The sequence below is a fragment of the Halichondria panicea genome, chromosome 2 (assembly GCF_963675165.1).
Source record: "Halichondria panicea chromosome 2, odHalPani1.1, whole genome shotgun sequence".
Taxonomy (NCBI): Eukaryota; Metazoa; Porifera; class Demospongiae; order Suberitida; family Halichondriidae; genus Halichondria; species Halichondria panicea.
Window position 1 is genome coordinate 5,350,752 of NC_087378.1, and position 18,104 is coordinate 5,368,855.

Sequence of the window (18,104 nt, forward strand, 5' to 3'; positions counted from 1 at the left end):
CAATGCTTCGTTCTCGTTTTATGGCTATATATAGCTTGCTTACTGTGAAGACATTGCAGACTCGTGTGCAGCAAAATCTGTTGATATAACTTCACTATTCTACTTGATAGTTAGCTCTGCACTAGAACACTAGCTATTGTACGTAGCTGCAAGAGTTACAAAAGAGCTGCTTTTTCATGAGCTTGCAGCCATTATTGATTAGGACAGTTTGAACTTTCGGCGAAAATCATGTTCGATCATTTCCCACTATTTTGCGCCATTTCCTGCATGTAAATGTGGAATTGTACTGTATATTATATTATAGTGTGCTAGTACACTATATCGAAGTTGATAGTTCGATCTACCTTTAATGGAGTAGTCCTTGACCTTCGCTACGTACTTAGCCATTCGAAGTAGGTATAGTTCGCTTAGCCACTTCAGAAGTAGGCAACGAGCTTACTTAGCCTTTTAAAGTACTATAGGTAGTTCGCTTAGCCTTTTGAAGTATGTCTAGTTCGCTTAGCTACCTAGTTGTTTGAAGTTGATAGTTGGTGACCTTTAAACTCTAGATGTAGACTAGCCTCTATACACATGCAGGAGAGGAAATGGGCGTGGAGGTGAGGCTCTGTTAATTGTTTGATAATCTTTTGCAACTATTAAATGCATTGACAAACCAACGGAGAACATGCTATCAGCACTGTGGTTCAGCTGCAACAAACAATAATTATCGTAACAGTAAACATTATGATCACACATTCACACCGTAGATTTGTGCATTCTTCACTCATTCAGACGAATTTCTTTTTTATATAGTTCGATTCTTTGTATGTTTGCAATGATGTTTGTGCTCAGTATACAGTGCTTCGAGCAAGCAGTAATATCCAAGCAAGACATTGCCACAGGTTGTACACAGGTTATACACAGTACACCCCAACGATATAGGGCACAGAAGACACCTGTAGGGGATTTGTAACTACAGGTCCTTCCTTACCTTTCCTACTCTATCTCTGTCTTAGATGTTGCAGGACTTAGAGTTGTACTAAGGAAATCATAGGGATGTTACATGCTTTGGAGCACTGCAAGCTAACATTCTCTCAGCACACCATGGCACTGAAGCCTGGCGATTGGACACATTCTGTCTAGAGTTTAAAGGTCACCAACTAGATCTATCAATTTCGAAAGGCTAAGTAAATAGTGAAGGCTAACTGCTACCTACCTCGAAAGCTAAGTAGCTAAGCCAACTGTATACTTCGAAAGTCAACTACTAGTATAGTAGCTCTCAGGGCCACCGTATCTGCATTTCCTTAAAGCTTAGGCACCTAAACCGAGGCATCAACACTCGCAGAAAGGGAAGGGACTGGTCAACTGCTTATCAACGAGTTGTTCTCATTACCTGAATCTGGTAATGACCAATCACAGTGCAAACAGATTATGCTACGCAAGATTCTGAACAGCCTTCAGGCCACGCCAAAGTAATCTTATGTTTCACAGACTTTCCGTAATTTTTTGCAGATAATTATGGTAGAATAAAGGGCAGAGGTCAGATAGGCCACGTGATCCATCAATACGTAGTGATGTTTTGTTTTTGTGACTGTCTGTGGTTTATAATGATAATTATTTCCTCAAACCTTTTTGGGCCCCGCCATCCGGATCTTTTTTGAGGCTTAAAGTTCCGTGAAGCATAAAATCAATTTGGTGTGGCCTCGCTGTAAATCCAACGAGCCGTAACTCGAGAACGAAGCATTATTTTGCAAGTCACGAATCAAAACCAAGAAAACCTGGCTAAAAACCTAGAAGCTGTTATTTGTCGTTGCATTGTAACCGTTGGGCAGTTATAGTTGGAGTTTAGACCGACAGACACACACACAGTTATGCAGCGTTACGGTATCCCTCGAGGCATAATAATGATTGTAGTACATACCACTTCGAATGTGAGAGTCTGGTTTCTTGTGTGTCTTTCACGCCATTACCATAATTATTGTGATTATACTCGTAACTTTTGTGCAGGGTATATCACCTCTCACGGTAGAGTTGAGTCATGTGATTCTCTCTAGTGGCAACTACCCTTTCAATATCACCAATGGAGAGGTGCTGCACATTGGTAGCCATATCACCAATACCTCAGTTGCTCTTGGAGACAGCTTGCTTAGCTCTTTGGATATTTCTATCACAGGAATCTCGGTACGTTTTATGGGTCATTGGTTTTCCCTACATTGTAAAGCCTCATCACATGCAGGCTTACGTTGTCCATGTTTAGTTGCGCCTTCTCTTGTGGTAACGTATATGCATTATTTTGTTCTACAGGTCATCACCTTCAGTTTGGGAGAGAGTGTTGTCAATGTCTATGACAACATTGTATCTGAAGAGGATGAGATTTTATTGTACGTTGAGGGCTATATGTCTAACGATGGAAGTGGCCGTAGCAACCAAGTGAGTATATTTTAGCATCACAAACTACCGTATATAGCGGGTATATTTTGAGGGTATAAACTTCGCAGAATGACCGTTTGAAAGGTTTTCGCTGAATAGCAGCCTTTTTGCAGCATGCATGCATGCGATATTAAATTCGTGGGTATAAATGTTCTCGGTACATGCTTTATCAGCGAAATCCGCGAACATTTATACCCTCAAAATGTACCTGCTATACAGTATATAGTATAATTATGGAAGACAAATGTAGAAATATTTGAGTGTTCATGTATATGATTTTTCTTGTCAGCTGTCTTCAATTGTACCTGTTCTGAGAACTTTTTGTAGTAATCGTGCTTAAACAGCTTAACAGTATGATATCTTCAAATTGTCTAGGATGTCACCTTGAAGGGTCAGATTGTTCAAGAACCCTTAACCAATGATGATGCCATACTGAGACTAGTTCACCCTCAACTGCAGGTAAGAGACTTTGTCTCTCAGTGCATGGTTGTGTATTGACCTATGTACCTGTATATGCAGGTGGATGGTTTGGTTGCTCCGCCTGAATCCTGGGATGCTGGTGACGTTCTAAATCTCTCTGTGATTGTTCGTCACATGGTAAGAATTGAGTATGCGTTTAACATTGGCCAGCAGGTTAGTGCGATTTTTCATACATAATACGTAGATTTGCATAAACAGATGGAAAGCTGTCCCATGCAATTGAGTTTAAAGAGAGCATACAAACAAGTCACATGCTCTGTTCAATAATAATAAATTACCATTTGTGTCATCACAAAGAGTTGGTTCTCTAAACTCATGCATAGCATAGCATTCAGTTACTGAAGTTAATGTGATATTTACCTCCATGCATGGGGCACTTACATGTATGTAGGTACCATCAGATGCATATGCTGCTTATGATCTGAAGCTGACGGTGGAGCTAGACAGTGGTCCGTTACTCAATGGCCTCACTCTCCTCAATTCCTCCACTGTCATTGGGGAATCTTGCAATGCATCTCTCTCCAAGATCAGCTCGTCGGAGCTGATCATCTCAAAGCTTCTGAATGGTTGTACAGCAGAACTTCACTTGGATACTATAGTAAGTGAGGTGTAGGCCATGTACTAGCTACCACTTTTAGCCAAGATTTTTTAAACTGGAACATTTGGCAAATAAGCCAATTGGCAGTTTTTTGGCCTCCGTTGGGCATGCGCAGCAAGGTATACATACAATGTGTGTGTGTGTGTGTGCGTGCGTGCGTGCAGCGTGCATAGACTGCATGCTAAAAGCTGCTAAGGATCAATGAAGTGCAAGTATAACACATAGCTTCTACATAGGCTTGTAGTTGGATGGATTTCGATTCGTGGATTTGCCAAATAATGCTTTTCCTGGGTAATAATGTCACTACTTATTAGTAGGTTAGTTCTGCACTAGAAGAGAAAATAGCTGCAAAGCTGTGCTGTTTGCAGCAGCCAACAATCATGGCCCACCCTTAGAGTTTCCCCGTGATTATGCACGCTCGTTTCACTGCAAGAGGAGGCCTGAAGGAGGCTAGCCTACATGCAAAAATGTACATCATGATATCATGTGTGTATTTAATAGCTTTGACACATCCACCGAGGCATCTGCGGTGCTATTATTAATTTAGCGTCTCGGGCATGGCTACTTTGTCAATGTCGTGCGTTCGCCGCTTAGCTTTATTATTGGCAAATTTGATGAAATGCCCGTTATACATTCTTGTTGAGAGAATGCTATTATTATACCTGTCCTATAATGTTATTCTCATGCACCACTGTGACAGCTCTCTGACTCTGAAGTGGTTGCTGGCAATACTATTTCCATAGTGTTCAGACTGACTGAGTACTACGCTGTTCCAGTAACCCAAGCAATACTGTTTAGACAAAACTACGGACCTCTTTCTGTAAGTTGATAAAGACATGGCAGTAACACAACACAGTAAAACACTACATGCATGTAGTACATTAGCTAATCAATTGTATTATTATAATAGGTACTTGTAGATGAGTTGGAAGTGATCATTGTTCAGCCAAACATCAGTTTATTAACTGAAGCACTGTCTGTCAGGTAAGTAAAGTACATACCTAATCTTCAACTAAGTGAGGTTTTTAATGTGTTGTTATGGCGAGTTCGATAGGTATGCGAAACAATTGGTTAGCTTATTGCATACTATGGTCAGTATGTTAAAATCCCCACGTAATTTCATTGAGCACATGCAATAAGTATTGTTACAGGTGTATACCTCTCTAATAATTAAGCCTCAAATGCAGCCCAGTTTGTAACGTATACATGTACAGCCAGCTGTAACTATCCTGTCCCTTTCAGTTTCATCAGTAGCTCACCAAGCTCACAAAACCACACTATCAATGGAGGGGAAATAATAACAGTCAATTTGGGATTAGCTGTAACAGACTTAATGGCATTTGAACGTGTAACTCTTGCGTACAATCTAATACATCCTGCATTGAGATTTGTTTCCGAAAACACGACATCTTCTAATCCTGACATCACTGTCACCTCTCCAATAACTATTGGTGACGATCATCATAGTCTTCTCACAAGCTCTTTCACACCACTTGTATTGGTTTCGTCCTTGGTCCAAGGTGATGATGTAACGGTGAACCTGCACTTCCAAGTGCAGCCGTATGTGCTACCACAGTCAACCTTGTACGTATCTCTCCATGTATTCTATCATCATTCAACATTTCCAAGCTATAGTCTGAATCAGAGCATCCATCAGCTGAGAAATTACACTGTCTCTGAAGTGACGGTCGGAAATATCACAATCGATCTGCCTTATTACGACCCTCAGAACTATGAACCAGACACGTTTCCGTCACAGGAAGGAGATATTTTCACTGTAAAAATTCCAATCTTTTTACCTTGTGTTTCAACTGATCTCACGCTAAACATTTTGTTACCAGAGTTTTGGTCGGATTTCTTCACTAGATATAATGTTACTGTAACTAACGTGACTTTAGTGGCTCCTTCCAACTTAATGTCAATTCCTCATCTTTGCGACTACACAGACCTTGATGCAAGCCTGTGTGATTTTGATGAGCTCTCAGGAACTGGACCAGTAACACTGATGACTTATTTTCTTGAGCAGTGGGCAGTGGGGGATGACAATATTACCGTAACAACTGGTCCACTCATGTACAATATCACCACTGGCTCAATTTGTGCTGGTACAAGTCCACCAAGTACCTGCAACTGCATTGATGAGGAAATTCAGATATTTCTCACAGTGCTCGTTCTAACTGACATGATTTGTGAGAACCAGACTATATCAGACAATATCACGACCACTCTAAACCACACCGCAGACATGACAACATGGCTATCACCGACTCCTACCCACACAGAGCCGACAATAATTCAATATCAGGACGTGTTCTCGTTTCTACATGCTGTCAATGCGAGTACCCCGGCCATTAGTCTTCCCATAAGCTCTCATAGAGGAGATGCAGGTGACCCTTTCACAGTAACCTTTGGTGTTGGACATAATGGCGAGTATTCAAAGTTCACGGCTTATGATTTGAACTATACTTTCAGTATTGATACGAGGCTTGACCCAGAGGAGAACATTTCAATATGCTTCTTTGATATACGCACTGATCCAATTATGTGTGAAGAAGTTCCATTCGTTGATTATACCATTGTCCGAGAAGGATTCCATGAAATGTCAGTTGTAGTAGATGGTACTTATTTAAGCCTATAGATCTAGTGGATTGTTCATTGTACAGTGTATGCGATTAGTATAATTATAACCTTAGCTCTGTAACAAGAAATTTTTCTATCCTCAATGCAGTTTCACTCTCCACGTCCATCATGTTGAGCTCACGCTGAACGTGACAGTTATTCAAGAGGTTGCTCCGGGTATCAGCTTCTGTAATCCAGGAGACACTATCTTTGAAGCACTACCAGACAATTATACGCTGAACATTTCCCCTCTAGTTTGCACCAACTCATCTTGTGGTAGTGTCAAGATTGACCCAGTGATCCTCTATCCCTGGGTAGTCCATTGGAGTAATGTACCATGTACAGCTACAGAGGACATAGTTAACCAAACAATTAATCAACACCATGTTACAATTGAGGAACAGTTTAATACAACTATTGAAGCTTGTATGCCGGAGTGCTTCACAGGTGTCAACCTCTATGTGTCTATACCAACTCACAATGGTGTGCCCAAATTGACTGTGGATGATGCGTATGTGACGTTTATTGGTTCTGAACTTTACCATACCACACTCTTTAAAGGGGATGGTAAGTGCATAAGCTCTTGGTACAACTTATAATAATGTCTATTTTTATCTACGCAGCTCTGGCTACTGCTGATAATATCACTGTAAGTCCTGATGGATCCATGGTGAGGTTTTTCTTCGGTCCTGAAGTTTTAGTGCCTAAGGACAATATTTTGATTGCCGATGAACAATGTTTTGAAATTGGGCTTCTCTGCACTGTCGCAAACACCCCAGTCTTCCATAGCGATACTTTTCACTACTCTGCATACGTGGAGACAGATTTTGGAATTAGGACAAGCACACAGAGAAATACTCTGAAGGTACGTATTTCGATACACACGTGATAACCCATTTACGACAAACAGTATTTACGGCTTTTTACTCGACACCTTTCTATGTATATATGTCAGTTTAGCATGCACTTTTGATCACCTGTTGATTAATGTGAAATTCTTAATAGTCAAAGTAAAGTGCAAAATGCATGATTTGTATGTTTACAGGTGGTGGAGCCTGATTTGATAACAATTCCATCTTCAATTCCTGGTATCCATGATGCTGGAGACACTGTGACTTCAGTCATCGTTGTGGAGCACTCTTCTGTGACTCCCCTCACATGTGGTTTCAGACTCAATCTGACAGTGACCTACCCAACTGACTACTTGTACGTGAACGATAGTGACATTAACTCAACTGTACTCATACTGAATGGAGAAACTCGGCTTTACTCAGTTTCATTGGATGTATCTGCTGGTACGGTGGTATTTAGTACTGATGAACTGCAAACAAATGACAATCTTGAAGTAACTACCATTTTCAAACTGACACAAAGTGTTGTTAATAGCCAGAAGTATACTATAGACCATGTACTTGACTGGCATAACCTGCCATATGAACTGCCGGCTGAGGGTAGGTACTACAACACCAGTGGGAAACAGGTTGTACAGGTTGCAAAATCCCAGCTCTTTCTCTCTTACGACACCTCCAATGAGGACACATTGACGAGTGACATACAGCTACAGGAATTTATCTACCTAAACGTGACTGTCATACCTCCAGAGGTGAGCACTTCATGTAAATGGTAACATACAATGTAATTATTTTCGCGGGTCTTATCTTCAAATGAGTGTAAACTGCAAAAATGTGTGTTCCAAAGGAACGGCTGCTGATTCATAAGACTAACAAACTTGCGAATAATGTAATGAAACCGCATGCGAGTAATTAGAAATGAAACATTAATTTCACACCTTTAGCAGAATTTTGCAGAAATATCACCTGTAGTATCACTTCGCATAATTTTTGTTGCTTGTCGGCATGAACAGAAGTGTAGTGCAAAATTTAATGATCGCTTGTTGCAAAAATGATTGTGCGTAATTAGAGTACATATACCACTTCAATAGTAGCTTCTTGTGGTCTTTCAGGCCATTCCCATAATATAATTATTGTGATAACTCGTAACTCATGCAATTTTTGTGTAGGGTGTATCACCTCTCACGGTAGAGTTGAGTCATGTGAATATCTCTAGTGGCAACTACCCTTTCAATATCACCTATGGAGAAGTGCTGAAAATTGGTAGCCATATCACCAATACCTCAGTTGCTCTTGGAGACAACTTGCTGAGCTCTTTAGATATATCTATCATGGGAATCTCGGTACGTTTGATGCGTTTTCATTAATTTATTATTAGTTCTCCCTACATCGTAAAGCCTCGTCCCCAAGTGAGGGCTTACGTTGTTCATGTTTTATAGTTACACCTTCTCTTGTGGTCAAGGACATGCATGTAGAATTTTTTTGTTCTACAGGCCATCACCTTCAGTTTGGGAGAGAGTGTTGTTAATGTCTATGACAATATTGTGTCTGAAGAGGATGAGATTGTATTGTACGTTGAGGGCTACATGTCTAACGATGGAAGTGGCCGTAGCGACCAAGTGAGTATATTTTAGCATCACAAAAACTTTATCGAAATGTATGTATAGTCTAGTAGATGATTTGTCTTGTAAACTGTCGGCATTTCCTGTTCTGAGAACGTTTCGTAGTAATGATACCTAAAAAAAACAAAACAGTATGATGTATTCAAATTGTCTAGGATGTCACCTTGAGGGGTCAGATTGTTCAAGAACCCTTAACCAATGAAGATACCACACTGAGACTAGTTCACCCTCAACTGAAGGTAAGGGACTTTGTTTATCAGTGCATGGTTGTGTCATAGATACTATAAATTACATTATGAAACGATGGTAGTTTCCGCAGTTTTGGCTGACCCACTCGTTGCATCGGATGTAGCGGAAGTTTACAGTATAGTATACGATTATTCCAAATAAAAATGGCTACTCAAAGAGAGTCACTAGTTGTTCCAGCACTGAGAGCGTTATTTGAGAGAGTTTTGACAAATTTATGAATGAGAATAATGATGATGGAGGCTCTAAGATATCCTTGAGTCACGACAAGGATGCATTTTACATGTACTGTATATAGATCTCAGAATTTAATATAGATTTATTAGATTCTACTATATTATAATTATATTGATTATAATAATTATTATGCATGAATGAATGACGAGTATGCTTGGCTGTTGTAATTGTTGATATGGAGTAGAGGCTTTGAACTCAAACAACACTTTCTCATGTCGTTCTTTTGCCGGTCAATGAATGGTTTTCCTTCTCTCTTAATCTCGCCAACTTCTTTTTTGTGAGGCGTAGTCTGGCTATAAAAAAGGAAAACATAACAGCATGACATCGTAACACTATGACAGAATAATCTCTAGCTACTGTACTTCAGTTCATAATAATTATAAATTAACCACAATATTCATTGAAGGTGAAAAACATCTAGTACATTTTGTTGATTTCTAGCCACAATGAGACAACAGCAATACTAAAACCTTCTGCAAGGCATGAAGATGCCTTTGAACTACCTGATAAAAACAATTGTAGGCATTGAAGGCTGATGGTCATATAAATTAAGTGACACAAAGAGACCTACTTGACAGCACCTATTGTGACAATTTATCCAGAAAGTTACGGCAGATACAAAACCAAACCATATGGAAGGCACAACAATATATATTAGCTAACTGCTTGATGTAAACAAACACAGCAATCCTCTTATAAGCCAAAATTCCGAGTCACAAAGGTTGAAACACACATTACACAGTAAAACATCCTGATTAATCAGCTGTAAAAGCACTAAGCGAGCTAATTACGGGCAAAACTTACTTCAGATAGTTAGTTTCAGAGTCAGTCGTGTTTTAGTTGAATTTGCAGCTCTTTTCATACAACTATAGCTCTTTTTTCAACTCTGTCTAACTCATTTGCAGCGTGGCAATGAGTGTCCCAGAAAAAATCCGCATACTAACTGTAAAGTACGATCGTTTCATATCCATGTAATTTATAGTATCTATGGTTGTGTATTGACCTATGTACCTGCACTGTGCATATACATGCAGGTGGACGGTTTTGCTGCTCCGCCAGGACCCTGGGATGCTGGTGACCTTCTAAATCTCATTGTGTTTGTTCGTCACATGGTAAGGAATATCGTTCTATTGTTTGTACCATGCATTACCGTACCCTTGCAAAAATACGCCCATCCCCTTTCGCTTGCACAAGGGTGTTTTGACTCGATAGTACGCCCACTCAGAATGCCAGAATGAAGAATGAAGAATTTGAGCTGTGCAGTAGCTGAAAGCCACAGGTTATACCAATTAATTTGAAGAAAGCATGCAGTAGGTATAGTAGCCAGTTAGACTCTACTCCTTGCTGGACCAAAATCATTTCTCTGTGTGAATCTGTTTGCCCTAAAATCTGACGAGCAACGACAATACAGTCTACTTATCATGTTCATGCAAATTAGTTTATTAACGTTGTTGTTGTTGTTCATAGTTACGATCTATGTGTTGAAAATACAATAATAATTGCAATGCATCTCTCTCCAAGAGATTACCATTTGAGGCACCAGAAAGGGTTCATGCACTTACGTACTGTTCTGAAGTTAATGTGACATTTACCTCATGGGCACTTATGTAGGTACCATCAGATGCATATGCTGCTTATGATCTGAAGCTGACGGTGGAGCTAGACAGTGGTCCATTACTCAATGGCCTCACTCTCCTCCAATCCTCTACTGTCATTGGGGAATCTTGCAATGCATCTCTCTCCATGATTAGCCCTTCGGAGCTGATCATCTCAAAGCTTCTGATTAATTGCACTGCAGAACTTCACTTGGATACTATAGTAAGTCAGATAGAGGCCATGCATGTACTACCGGTTTTAGCCAAGATCTGTAACAAATATTTGGCCATTTGAACTGAATCGGCATGTCGGCTAATATACTATATCAATAGAAGGTTGCAAGCTGCTAATGCCTCTTGGCATGTTTTGCTTTGCTCAGAATGTTGCGGAAGTGGTAATTTGTTTGCTTTGTAATGTTTTGTTGCCTTTTGACCTCTGAGATCAAAGGAATAGCAGTGCCAGTATATGGCATGTTGCACTGGGGCAAATTGACCTTTTTTGAGACCAGAGCCACCCTAGCCTCGATCCCAGGCCGCACTTCCCGCTAGGGGAACCCTTCTTTCAAAGGCCGGTGAAGGAGGCTAGAGCCACCCTAGCCTCCACCCTCCACCCAATACTTCAGCTTTTATAGTGACACATGAATGAGATAGTTATGGTTCCTGTGGCAAATTTACTAGACAGCATATGCATAGTTTCGATGCACTTACGGTACAATATTGTAAATCCAGCCACCAAAAACTACCAAATTATTTCATCTATGCCGCAAGTGGTTTCTATGCAGGTTTCTATATGCAGAAAATGGTTTTCAAGGCAACACTTACATGGCAATTTGTGCCACAAGCAGTTCATTGGCCCTTGTAGTAGAGATAATGATCTCAGGCCTTTCTAGCCATGTAATAACTAATACATGTTTTACGAAATAAATGGTTGCAAGCGTTAATCAAAAGTGTTGTGATGGCTTGATGAATGATCTTCAAGGATGAAGCATGTAGATCTACAATTTAAGTATTTTGCATTTCCTGTCAAAATTATGAAAGCGAAGTTAACACGCGTGGGCTTGAATGGACAATCGTAGAAAAAGGGGTGTATCTGCAATCGCAATGGCTGCTGCAGCTTCTGGCAGTACAGCTTGCAGCTCTTTTTTGACTATTGTAACTAACAAATAGCTAGCACTTTTGTGCAAGGCTAACTCGTAACTGTAAAAAAAGGTGATGCTAGGAACAGTTCTGAAGAGACTGCAACAACCTTCACTGTAAAATAAGCCATAACTTGAGAACAAAGCTTTAGTTTTTGCAAATCCCCAAATCAAAATCCAAGAGAAGAGACTGTGGCTATAGAAGCCTATAGTTTTTCGTCGCTACACACACACACACTCAGCTTTACAGCATCCCTCGTGCAGCTACGCCTTAAGGAATATAATGACGTGCGTTTCGCTGCTTGCACTTTAATATTGATAAAATTCCTGTTATAATATACCGTAGAAACTGGATTATTAGTGCTTACTCGACTATAAGCATATCTTTATTTCAAGCGCATGCTGAACTGCAGGCTTTTTATACTCGAATTGAAGCGCTTTTCCAATTATGCAAAGGTTACTATTAGTGAAATTTTAGATTTGATTCATTGTTTATATGAGCTATAGTTAGCTTGTACAGTGCATGATAGCTATATACCTGGTGATATCAATCTGAAAGAACTCTCTGGGAATGCTGTTACCTTGTCTGATCATGCTGAGAGAATGTGAGACACGGATGAGGTCCTTTTATTCCAAGTTCCTGGTAAATAATTATGAATGTTTTGAATTTAAATGATGTAAATGAACTGTAAAATGAACAACATAATAGTAGATCCAGTTTTAGGGTTGCCTGCTTGCTCACTTTCTAGCCAGCTTGCGAGTCAGCTCTCATCACAGAGACACCCTGTTGCTGGGTCGGGCTCGAAATGACTGCATTATAGGCGCATTCTCGAATATAAGCGTATAGAGCTCTGCTATTGACCCCAAAAGCGCATGCGCTAATAATCCAGTTTCTACGGTAGAATGCGTGTGGAGAGGAAAAGCAGACGCGATTAGCGTGTATTTTTGCACATGTCAAAAATGTGTATGATCTCATGTATGGAAACTGTACTTCGAAAGTTTGTGTGACAATCTATGCATGCATGTATGAATAATTTATACCCTTATACCTACTTATTCTCGTGCACCACTGTGACAGCTCTCTGACTCTGAAGTGGTTGCTGGCAATACTATTTCCATAGTGTTCAGACTGACTGAGTACTACGCTGTTTCAGTAACCCAAGCAATACTGTTTAGACAAAACTACGGACCTCTTTCTGTAAGCTGATAAAATCACAACAGCACCACCACATAGCAAAACACTACATGTATTATGCCAACAGTAATGATTATCTGCAAAATTACATAAACAATAGGTTGAGCAATCTGAGCCTTCCAAGACCCCCTCCCAAGTGTTCGAGTCGAATGTCTCTCATCCTCTCAACTACGTTTCCCCATTCCAAACCATTGAGTTCACACTCACTCTAACTGTGCCTGAAGGAGAGACTCAAGATGTCTCCATTTCCTTTAATACCACCATCACTCCACCAGGCGATCCCAATGGTGTCAACTTTACACTAACACTGCAGAGTATAGTCATACATCCCACAGCAAGCCAGTAAGTTTCAACATAATTATTGTGGCTGTACGCGTATGCTACATTGTCAATTGTTTAAACCCCAAGCGTGAATTCCTGTATCATGCATGGACGAGAGTATATTCCTTTCTTATTTGTTTCCATTACAGGACTACACTACCATTCTTGGGAGATATATTCAACCCATTTGACAATCTTGCCTCAGTCGATGACACTGTTGTATTAGTGCTCACACTGGATGTGCCAAGTGGCTCAAGTATTCCCTTCACAATATTTGCCATGACTATGTACAACACTTCCTCTGGAGAGATGCAACTGGTAGATGAGTTAGATTTTTTCATTGTCCTACCTGACATTAATGTGACAACTGAAGCACTCTCCGTAAGGTAGGCAAAGCACATGTTTTTTATGGTGATTAGGTTAGCTTATTGCAGTCTATAGTCAGTATGGTAACATCCACATGTCATTTCATTTAGCACAGTATAGCTAGTGCATATACCTCTCTAATAATTAGGCCTCAAATACTGCTTACATGGCTGCATGTTCTAATTGACTCTCCTCACGTTGGACATACACTACTTCGCTCTGCTGTATGACCTCTCCACAGATTATCCAGGATAGTGAACACAGAATTGATCAACTTTGACCTTTGGATAGAGCGTGTGGATAGTACCTTTCCTGACTATGACATAATTATTGAAGTTTCTCTGGAGCTGCCATCTGAAACGATTCTGAATTCGACGCTTGACAATCTGTCTGTTAGTGTGAAGAGTGTTGCAGGAAGTGAGGTTTCTGTGCTGCTTAATCGTTCTGTGCTTAGCTATGTCAACAGTACCAGCATGCAACTGCTCCACTTTGAAGGACACTTCTTACCGAATGTTCCTGATGGACAAGTGATAAAACTGAATGGATCAGTTATGTTCGTTGTGGATCCTTACACATTCACTGACTATGTAGAGTATTTCACATTCCCTGATTTGTACTTCATAAGACCCACGATTGAAGCAGAAAGTTTGACATTCAACTCATTTAACGAAGGTTCCGAAGTAGTGATTTGGGAGCTGATACTGATAAACAATGCTGGGTCACCGTTTGATCTTACAGTAGACATTGATGTAGACACAGATGTACTTCATCTTTTGTTTGTGGATGTTCAAAGTGTAGGGTAAGTCATGTTTTCTCTCTTCTATATGTGTATTTACATGTACATGTATGCAATCTGCTGGAGCATTAGTTAGATAACTTAATGTGTTCTACAGGGAAGGTCTGGACTTTGTTGCACCAGTTCTCATGGCTAACACAACTTTCCAAGCTCAAGTGGTGTTCCAAAATCTCTCCTCAGTGCTAAATGGCAGTAATAGGGTCTGCACAGAGTGCCCATCAGAAATTATCATGTTAATCCATACAGTACTCATCAACGAAGTTGGTGATCGTAGTTCACTTGTGAATGCAACTGGCCGCTATGCTGGTCAGACAGTTGAGGTGCGTGTTGATATACAGTCTTTTACGTAGAAAATCTGCACTATTCTCGGAGTATATGTACATAACATCTACTATGTAGCCTTAAACTAACTGTTTTTTCCTCAATAGGCAGAGTCGATGAATACAGGCATTAAGACAAGCTACAGTACAAACAATCCAGACACCAGGCATGGTTTTCTCCAGGTTGGGGAAACAATGACTGTGAACATTACAATAACACAACCAGAAGTAAGTCAGATACCATAATTATATAGTATGCAGTACTGACAAAGCTCCACCTTTCTTTTATTGGCAATAGAATACCCCCCAAAAAACTTGTCAATGATCAGTGGATCATTGAATTGTTTTTATGGCTATATATCTAGGTAAAACCCTATAGCTGTGTGCATACATGTACAAGGTATATAGGCACTATAATTATGATTATTATCACTCTAGAATGTCTTGTCCAACCTGACTTTGAACCTGACCATGACCCAAACTCTACCTCTGGACTACCCAATGATTGTGTCCACAGTGACGATAGTGCACATTGGTACTAAAATCGAAAACACAGTGCTGGCTGTGGGTGACTCTGAATCATCACCACACATTACCCTAGTCTCAAATGTGAGTCCCTTCTGGCTTTTTAACAACACTGAAGGTATTTGATGTACTACCGTATTACTAGAATATTTTGCGGGTGAAAAACCTTTGCGAATGAGCCAAATCAGCAGAAAATTTGACCCTTTTTGCGATCTAACTATTGCGCTCTGGCAAGGATCGTGTGTATTTACTAGTAATAATTTAGGTTAAATTGCGATTTTATTGTTGCAAATTGATCGACCATCGCAAAGTTCGCAAATGTTTGATGCTCGCAAAACATTCTAGTAATAGGGTATACATGCAGCGGCTATATAATTTTTGCGTAACTAGCCAACGAAAAGGTGCTTAATACTCAGTGACATTTAATGTCTGTATATACTATGAATTTTTCGTTACTTGATTTTGTCCAAAGCAGTGGCGTATTTTTTATTTACTAGAGTATTAACTGCTCACCTTCTGTTTAGAATGCTGTGACTGTTTATCTGGGAGAGGTGCTCAATAGAGGGGATGGGATGAGAAATGAAGATGATCAGGTGGTGGTCAGCATCACTGCCTTTGCTCAGACCATAGGCAACGATCTGCGTAACCAAGTAAGTGATATTACTGGATATGGAGAATTCTGAATTTTTTCATCCCTGTAAAACTGACAACAGTGTCTATACAGTGTGTGTGTTAACTTTCTTCCATCTTCCAGATTGTCACTCTGCACTGCTTCCTTGAAGAGGAGCCATTCGTCCAGGATAGTACAATACTACAACTCATACATCCACAACTTGATTTAACCCTGGCCGATGTAGGCCCCTCTAGTCCATCGGACGAAGGGGACTTAATCACCTTCAAACTTGAATTACATCATCAGGTAAGTACATAAGCGTGTACACATTTGTACTTGTGAACTAAACGTTCCATAGTCATACTGTTGCCCGTATGTTCCACACGCAGGTTGCATTCCCCAGTGCCTCGGCTTATGATCTTCAGTTCTCTATAACAACAGATCATGGAGCACTGACAAGCCTCGTTATAGACTCAGCAATCACTACCGGCTCCTCTTGTCTCATTGAGTCACTGTCATGCTCTGTGATCATTACATCTATGTTCAATTGTAGCTCTCTTCCTACTGACTGTGCTGCAAGTGTTGTTATGTCAGGAGAGCTTCCAATGGGTGTGGTGGCTGGAAATAACATTACCATTGAAACTACCTTACAGTACGACAGTAACCCGTTCTCAGCTCCTCACACTGGTGTGATGTACACACCTCTCGACGTGAGTGTATGCATGCATGTATACTATTATTCACAACGGCATGTGTCAATGAATTTGTAATTAGGTTGCTGATACGTAGCTTCAGCAAAGTGGGATTCCTTGATTTGAAATAACCGATCACTTATTCAGTATGGTACAAAAACTGCTTATCTTTGTAAATCCTCTGTAGGCCCATTTCATTGAGAGTGTCAAAGTGCCGACACAAGTGTTCGAGTCGAATGTCTCTCATCCTCTCAACTACGTTGCCCCATTCCAAACCATTGAGTTCACACTCACTCTAACTGTGCCTGAAGGAGAGACTCAAGATGTCTCCATTTCCTTTAATACCACCATCACTCCACCAGGAAACCTCACACTAACACTGCAGAGCATAGTCATACATCCCACAGCAAGCCAGTAAGTTTCATTATCCCAGTGCTTAATGCCTCGAGGCATGTTAAATTGTTACCTGAGGCATGTGGCCGCACACGGGTATAGTTCTATTTGTTTTTTTACCCGAGGTAGAGCTACGCATTTGCAGCTTAAGTGATCCTTACCGGCCTCTAGTTGCATTTATTATTGTGTAACTGAACACTCCTCTATTTTGATCTATTTGCTATTCTCAGTGCTCTAGTTTGTTTGTTTGTTTGTGTGTGACATCTGAGCCTGCTCACCTGGCTGCCATAGCACTGCGTTTACAGTATGGATAGCCTCCACACAACTAGTTTTAGTAGTGGCAGATTAATTAAGCTTCCTTGTCGAATAAAAGCGAACAAAAAGCTAAGAAGCTTGAACTTTCACGTTGGTTAGCTACCTAGATCTACACGCGCCCTTTATTCGAGGTGTATTCTGCATATTTTCAACTGAAGTGATCCTTTACCAGGATCAGGGCTCTAGTAGAAAGCTAGAATGGTGGTCTTTATTATAACTTGAACACTCCTCTGGTTTCTTCAAAATAATTATGGTAGAGGAGATCTTGGATATACCACACCTACAAGGATGAAATGCACCAATGTATCCTCTACCGTGGTTACTCCGATGCATAGCCGAGGAGTATGTAACCATGGGATAGTGGAACATATACAGGGTGCATGTCCTCCCAGTAGATGTGGTATATCTGACTTATACCACAGCATAATTATAATTATGTATACATAAGGGCAAACAGATTCACACTAGCTGAGAAACTTATAATGTCTGATCTGGTCCAGCTGTGACTGCAGCAGTATGAAAGGACCTCCCCCTAGCAAACACTCCAATGCACAATGATGATGAGCATGACTTTATGTCGGATTTTGCAGCCGTCAAACAGCTAGTTGATCAACAAGTTGTCTCCTACAGATCCTCTGGAGCTTCCTTGGTCTAAGCGTTGTGCATTCGACGTCTCTTGTTGCATGCAGTTGCAAGCCTTTCTTTGGCAAAAATGTGTATGAACACGCCCATTGACTGACCTATTGAGGCTTAGCCATCTTGTTGGAGAGCAGCT

The 18,104-nt window shown here is 40.4% G+C and overlaps 1 protein-coding gene across 1 annotated transcript in view; it reads left to right on the forward strand.

Moving 5' to 3' along the window:
- The window catches only part of LOC135331208 (uncharacterized), an 84,929-nt gene that overhangs the window by 25,001 nt on the left and 41,824 nt on the right, over nt 1–18,104 (forward strand). The window contains exons 38-64 of the mRNA XM_064526287.1: nt 1,987–2,160; nt 2,284–2,409; nt 2,785–2,868; nt 2,929–3,006; nt 3,281–3,487; nt 4,188–4,307; nt 4,398–4,471; nt 4,730–6,088; nt 6,216–6,673; nt 6,730–6,971; nt 7,152–7,709; nt 8,127–8,300; nt 8,451–8,576; nt 8,735–8,818; nt 10,097–10,174; nt 10,674–10,880; nt 12,872–12,991; nt 13,089–13,330; nt 13,459–13,695; nt 13,917–14,474; nt 14,569–14,791; nt 14,900–15,019; nt 15,230–15,400; nt 15,841–15,966; nt 16,071–16,235; nt 16,319–16,639; nt 16,809–17,035. Coding sequence (XP_064382357.1) covers nt 1,987–2,160; nt 2,284–2,409; nt 2,785–2,868; nt 2,929–3,006; nt 3,281–3,487; nt 4,188–4,307; nt 4,398–4,471; nt 4,730–6,088; nt 6,216–6,673; nt 6,730–6,971; nt 7,152–7,709; nt 8,127–8,300; nt 8,451–8,576; nt 8,735–8,818; nt 10,097–10,174; nt 10,674–10,880; nt 12,872–12,991; nt 13,089–13,330; nt 13,459–13,695; nt 13,917–14,474; nt 14,569–14,791; nt 14,900–15,019; nt 15,230–15,400; nt 15,841–15,966; nt 16,071–16,235; nt 16,319–16,639; nt 16,809–17,035 — 6,659 coding nt within the window. The remainder of the gene's footprint in view (nt 1–1,986; nt 2,161–2,283; nt 2,410–2,784; nt 2,869–2,928; nt 3,007–3,280; nt 3,488–4,187; nt 4,308–4,397; nt 4,472–4,729; nt 6,089–6,215; nt 6,674–6,729; nt 6,972–7,151; nt 7,710–8,126; nt 8,301–8,450; nt 8,577–8,734; nt 8,819–10,096; nt 10,175–10,673; nt 10,881–12,871; nt 12,992–13,088; nt 13,331–13,458; nt 13,696–13,916; nt 14,475–14,568; nt 14,792–14,899; nt 15,020–15,229; nt 15,401–15,840; nt 15,967–16,070; nt 16,236–16,318; nt 16,640–16,808; nt 17,036–18,104) is intronic.